The 6,513-nt window shown below is 39.3% G+C and overlaps 1 protein-coding gene across 1 annotated transcript; it reads left to right on the top strand.

Annotated features, from left to right (window-relative positions):
• Positions 1-1,907: 1,907 nt before the first annotated feature.
• On the top strand, positions 1,908-2,894 carry LOC101420931 (olfactory receptor 5T1-like). The gene has a single exon (XM_004475376.1). The coding sequence runs from the start codon at positions 1,908-1,910 to the stop codon at positions 2,892-2,894; it is 987 nt and encodes a 328-aa protein (XP_004475433.1).
• The last annotated feature ends 3,619 nt before the right edge of the window (positions 2,895-6,513 follow it).

The following is a 6,513-nucleotide window of genomic DNA, read 5'->3' as shown; positions in this document are numbered from 1 at the left end:
TTCCTGTTTCTTGGTGTGGATTGTAATTTTTTGTTGGTGTCTTCGCATCTGGCTTACCAGAGTATTTATTCTGGGTGCAGTTTTACTCTCTATTTTAGGATTTCCTAGCATTTCTCCCTTGCTGGTTATGCAGTAGGAGCCAAGAAGGTAGTTGGTGCTGTAAGCTGTGGAGACTAAAGCTCCCCTCATTGCACCAGGGACCAATGACTTCTTCCAACTTTCTCTCTTACCAGAGGTAGGGACAGAGACCCAGCTGTGTGGAATAATCCATGTGCAGGCCAAGACTGTAGTTACCCAGAAAGACTGACAGAGCTTCACATCCCTTTCTCCCTGGGGAAGGGATGGAGCTGCAGGTGTGGGCAGCAATCTATACAGTTTGGGTCCTAAGATGACCACAATTGCCCTGGTAGACTTCTGATTTTCACTCTATGCCAGCCAAAGTTGCCTGTAGTTATCTGTATAGGCTGGTGCAGATCTTCTCAGCCTCCTCCCTGCCAGAGGCTGGGTTGAAGCCTAGGTGGGCTGCAGCTGATCTGCATGAAAGAAACTGTCAGCCTGGCTTCCCCTCTGGGTGGGGGCAGAGTCAGAATGGTGGCTAATGTCCTCTTTCTGACTTGGGCTGGTTCTCACCCCAGCTGTTCCCAGGGTTATCTCTTAGCCTGCCAACTCTCCCAATCAGTAGCTGAAATTGGCAGTCAACCATCTCCTCCTCCCCTGTTTCTGGGAAATGGAGCTTCCAATTCCCATCACAGAGCAGCTGCTGGGGCAGCTTGTGCTGCCAGAGTAGGATTATCACCAGCCTCTGCGGCTTACCTGGCAATTTCCCAGAGAAGTTGGTGCATGTCCCCGCAACTTCCTCCCTCCTGGAGGTGGTACTGGGGCCTAGGCTAGAGCTGCAATATGATTTGGATGGGAAGAAGCCAGTCCCCACCAGTACTGTGATTTTCAGTCCACCTCACTTCCCCTCATCCCAAGCATGGAGTTAAGATGACAACTTCCAGCCTCTTTCTGGTCTGGACAGGCTCAAACCTTAGCTGTTCTCAGGATCATACTGTAGCCCACTGAATTTCCTCATCATAGCTGAAATTGATGTCCAACTGTCTTTTCCTCCCCCATTCTGGGGAAATGGAGCTTTCAATTCCAGCATCAGAATAGCTCCTGAGGGGGCTCGTGCCTCCAGTGGAGAATGGGCGCTGGCCTTCCCTGCTTGGAGTGCTCTACTTAGTAGTCTTCCCTGCAGACAGGCAGTCCCCTCTTTCCACTCCCCCAAGGACATTGCAGGATGCTATTCTGGCCTCCTGGAGCCCCCATACAGGTTCTTTAGCTAACTCCAGAGAGCTCTGGGTGTTTGCTAACTGCCCTGTAGCAGGAGCTGACTCTAGGAGCTCCTTAGTCTGCTGCCATCTTGCTGGTTCTCTAATCATTTAAATTTAATAAAATCTTGTGATGTGAATGTGATTGCTCCCATGTTATAATTAAGACTATTAATGAAAGGCAGTTCATGTATTTTATAGCATATTTAGGAATATCCTTCAAGTATGTACATTCCAGGTAACATTTTTGGATTAAAAATTGCAATAATCATAAATATTTGTGAATTATAGTATCATGTAATATGAAAACAGGTGGTAGAAAATTTAACATAAAACAACTAGAAAAGGAACAACATATCTGGGTTTTTTGTTGTTTTTTTTTACGTGACTCATTTAGCCACAAAGTGTATGAAACTATTTCTTCATTTATTTTGTACAGCGAAGTACATTCACTTTCGCCCAACACTTTTGTCATTGACTACCTCATCACTGCCTTGGATATCATTTTCCCTTCCAAGAAATAAACAGGAGGACATAATTGGTGAACTCTCTTTCATGAGATATTGCCTGGAGCACCTATAAATTTAAATTGAAATGTCAGGGTTTCCATCAGATTTGGAGCCAAACAATATTTGGTTGAAGAATGGGACTGAAGTCACTGTGTTTATATTGATGGGCTTCACAGATAATATTGAGCTGGAAGTCTCCCTGTTTTTCTTATTTTTAGCAATCTATCTTTTTACTTTGGTAGCAAACTTGGGACTGGTTTTATTGGTCATTCAGGATTCCCGGCTCCACAACCCCATGTACTATTTTCTGAGTGTGTTGTCATTCTTAGATGCCTGCTATTCTTCAGTTGTCACCCCAAAAATGTTGGTGAATTTCTTGGCAGAGTATAAAACCATTTCATTTCTTGGCTGTGCAACACAGATGCTTCTCTTTGTTACTTTTGGGACTACAGAGAGTTTTCTCTTGGCAGCAATGGCTTATGATCGCTATGTAGCAATTTACAACCCACTGCTTTATTCAGTTAACATGTCACCCAGAGTCTATGTTTCACTCATCATTGCTTCCTATGTTGGTGGCACATTGAATGCCACTTTACACACAGTGGCCACTTTTAGCCTATCCTTCTGTGCATCCAATGAAATTAGACATGTCTTTTGTGAAATCCCTCCACTCCTAGCTATTTCTTGTTCAGACACTCACATCAACCAACTTCTACTCTTCTGCTTTGTGAGTTTTATTGAGATATCTAGTTTACTAATTATCTTGATCTCCTATGCTTTCATTCTGATGGCCATTCTGAAGATGCGTTCTGCTGAAGGGAGGCAAAAAATCTTTTCCACCTGCGGCTCTCACCTAACTGGAGTGTCAATTTATCATGGTACAATCCTCTTCATGTATGTGAGGCCAAGTTCCAGCTATACTTTAGACCACGATATGATAGTATCTGTATTTTATACCATTGTCATTCCCATGCTGAATCCCATCATCTACAGTTTGAGGAACAACGATGTTAAAAAGACAATGAAAAGATTGTTTGAGAAAAACTGGTCCATTATTAAAGTGCATGTTTAGCATAGAGTCAAACTGAAAAGCATGTTGGTGATCAGTCCATACCTCTGTGGTCAGAAACATGGGAAGAAAAGACCTTGTTCTCAGTTAACACTCATTTTTGGTCCTAGAATATTTCTAAAGAAAACATTAATCACCCCACCAATGCAACATTTTAGAAATGTAGACAAATTGTATCAACTATATTATATGCCTATGACTGTTCAAATTAATCTGTAATAAATATTCATTTAGAAACTTGCATTGATATTATTAATCTTTGTGTAATTTTATTTTTACTAACCCTAATTAGATGTCATATCCTCTGGATTTGATGGCTAGATATAACTTCACATTTTGTACAGAGTTAGGCTTTCATCATTATGTTAATTCCCTTTCTGGAATTCCTGTGATGGACATCCAGAGTTATTTACTTGCTCCCTGTGCCCTCACACACTCGGATCTCTCCTTTGAACATGATTTTTGCACTGTTTGGATCAACACAATAGATTTTTATCCCATTATTTACTTCCCACCATGCAATCAGAGGAATTGATTAGATCCATGCTGAAACTCCAAACATATATTGAGATTATATTGCAATATTTACTGAATGTATTATTTAGGTCCTGGAAAACAAATGAAAGTATAGCATAAAGAAGAATTTAAAAATGGCTACTATACATGCTTGTACAAATTTCTTAAAAGCTACCCTAACTCTGGGAGTTCCTCTAATATTAGACCTTTTCTCAGTCCCTATCACTGCCTTTTTCCTCTATCTATGAGAAATGACCTTGCATTTATCACCATTCCTAAATTTTTACAGCGGAACAAATCCCTGAGAAATGGTTTCATATCACCTCAACTCACATCTGCTTCTTCCTTATTTATTCTGAATTGTTTATTTTTGTTCTGTGATTTGTTTATTTGAAAATATTTTAAGAGAGGAAATTTACTTTTCTTGCAATGAATTTCACTCTACTCCCAGCAGGGATATTTGTTTTATTCCTCCACAATGCCAATCTCATCAGAACAAAGTATCAAAGAGTTTATTTATTAAGTATGAAGTTGTAAACCAATCAATGATTTTCATGACTTCATTTTCTAATCAGTTTTCCATCTGGAACTCATAGATCTCTATTGAATTGAACTCGAGTTTGATACCAGAGATTGGTATAAATATATGCTCAAATTTCTCCTAAACGAACTACAACAAACACATTTTCAGAGATACAACATTGACTATGATATGGACAAGAAGTTGTTTTATAAAGAAAGTAAGCTACCTGAAACCATAGCATCTTAAAATTTATTTTCCTATGATCCCCTGATAAGATTTTTCTGGAATAAAGAAAAAGCTACTTCAAATATATTTTTAAATATCCATTACTTATAATAATTATAATATTTGCATTATTCCTTGATCATTTTTAAGGGTTCTACCATTCAAATGAGCATATCAAATTGTTAAGGTAAAGTTTTAATCAAGTTGTTCTCATAGTTTAACAGTTTAAATGTTCTTTCAAGTTTACAAAATAATCATTCTGTGGGAAATGAAGAAGTGAGCTGCAGGAGCAAAGTTGCAGTCACTTATGCATGAAATTAAATGACCAGACATGGGGCAAGATGGCATTAGAGTAGGTGCACCCACATCATCTCTCTTACAAGATAAAACTGCTGAGTGGGGACAAAATCCTGCCTGACTGAGCAGTTTTGGGAACCCGGAAAGCAAGAGGCTGCTGGCCATCAATCTGGAGAGAGCATGACAAAAAGAGTGATAGCTCAACATAAAACCAAGGCTTTCTGCCTCTCCCACAGGGCAAGAAGCCGAGACTTTTCCTGAACCTTGCTGGTCACACAGCCTGAGGAGAAAAACTCTGAGAGTGGAAGGGTTCTGGTGAAGGGTGGAGAGGGTTCTTATGAGTGTGAGTTCAGATGTCTTGACCCCCCTTTTTGAGCTCTGAGGACCATATCGGCTGGCTTGAGGAAAAACCAGAAAGAGGGGAGAAGTGAACCAGCTGAGGCAGCATGATTCACCTAACCTCTGTGGCTTACATCTGGGAGAAGGTGGAACCAGGCAATTAACTAATCTTGTGCAACACACCTAAGCAGGGGGACCGTAGGAAGTTCTTGGTGGCCTTACAGAGCATATTTAGGGTTCCCAGCAATGTGTGGGTGCTTTCACTCAAAGAGGCTGAGAGTCATTATTTTCCATGGAGATTTGGTTCACCAGGATCCTATCAGAATTTTGGAGGGGAGTTCTCACATGGGCTTCTTGCTGCCCTGAGAGAAAGGTAAGTGAGAAAGGGAGAAAGGGGGAAGGGCAGATTCCTAATCTGTTTATTCAATTGCGAAGAGTCAATCCTGCCCCTGGAAAGAGACTCTTTGTGAGGAGCAGGATGACCCAGAATGAGGGTTTGGCTCAATGGAGGAGTTTCAGCCTCAAATGTGCAAAGTTCAGCAACCAGCTCCTCTTCGAGTAGTGACACACTGGGATATTAGCTGACACTTTGAAACAGGGAAATCTTAGATATTACCCTTGTGTTAGCTTCTCTTGGTCGTCTTATTTTTCCTAAATAAGAACTTAAAAGGGAAGTCTGGTTTTTTGTTTCATTGTTTGGTTGACTCCTTGTTTGAAGTCTTGTCTTTATTTTATTTTTTTTTCTTGTTTCCTTGTCTTTCCTTCTTCTTTATCTTCCCACCTTTTTCTTCTTTTTCCTTTTCCAATTAGATGCTGCTGGCTTGTTTCTTTTTCGTTATGCTTCCTCATCCTCAATTTCCTCTTTTCTATGTGTACAAATTTTGGCTACTAGTGCTATCTCTTTTCTTTCCTACATCTTTCTATGTTCCACCTTCTGTTGTGCTCTTACATTCCACCTCTCTTTGTCTAGCCCCCAATTTTTCTGGCTTTTTATTTCTAACAATTCTATTCTGTTCTCTATCTTTAATTAACTCTTTATATTATTATCATTTCTTTACTCTTTCCCTCTCTCCTGATTATGCTGGCCTTGTAATTCATACTATAGTCTTCTCCATATTCAGTTTCCCATCTCATTGTAGTTAGTCCACTTTTTTATTCCTATAACTCTACACTGCTTACATGAGTTTAATATTTATTCTCTTTGGTCTTATATCATTCTTCTGCTAACATTTAATAACAATATTACTATCATACTTTTTCTTTTCTTACCTATTTTGCTTTCCCAGTCCATAATCTTTTTCCTTCAAGGAAACTAAGACAACAAGGAAATAGACTAAGAAGAACAAAGTGTCAAAGAGAAAACTTAACATATGCATGAAAAGAACATCTAAATAAAACCCAAGACTAGAGGAAGAAGCTAATCAACTGAACAAACCCACTACAATAAAATGATGACCAAAAAGCAGCAAAAAATTACAAACCATACCAAGAAACAGGAATATATGGTCCAGTCTAATGAACAAATTAAAAACCAGGAAGAAAAGCAGAACATCAAACAACTAATCAAAGTTCTCCAAACAAGTATCATAGACCAACTTAATGAAGTGTAGGAAGAGATTAAGGGAATTAAGAAAACACTTGGAGAACATACTGAATAAATTGTAAGCATACACAGAAAGATAACAGATATGATGATGATGAATGACACCATTAAAGAAATAA

Source organism: Dasypus novemcinctus, chromosome 24, assembly GCF_030445035.2.
Source record: "Dasypus novemcinctus isolate mDasNov1 chromosome 24, mDasNov1.1.hap2, whole genome shotgun sequence".
NCBI lineage: Eukaryota > Metazoa > Chordata > Mammalia > Cingulata > Dasypodidae > Dasypus > Dasypus novemcinctus.
Note: the sequence above shows the minus strand (reverse complement) of the source record. Positions and strands in the feature narration are given on the sequence as shown.

Bases quoted from the DNA above. Each gene is read 5' to 3' on its own strand.
- LOC101420931 (XM_004475376.1), top strand. From the start codon at position 1,908: ATGTCAGGGTTTCCATCAGATTTGGAGCCAAACAATATTTGGTTGAAG.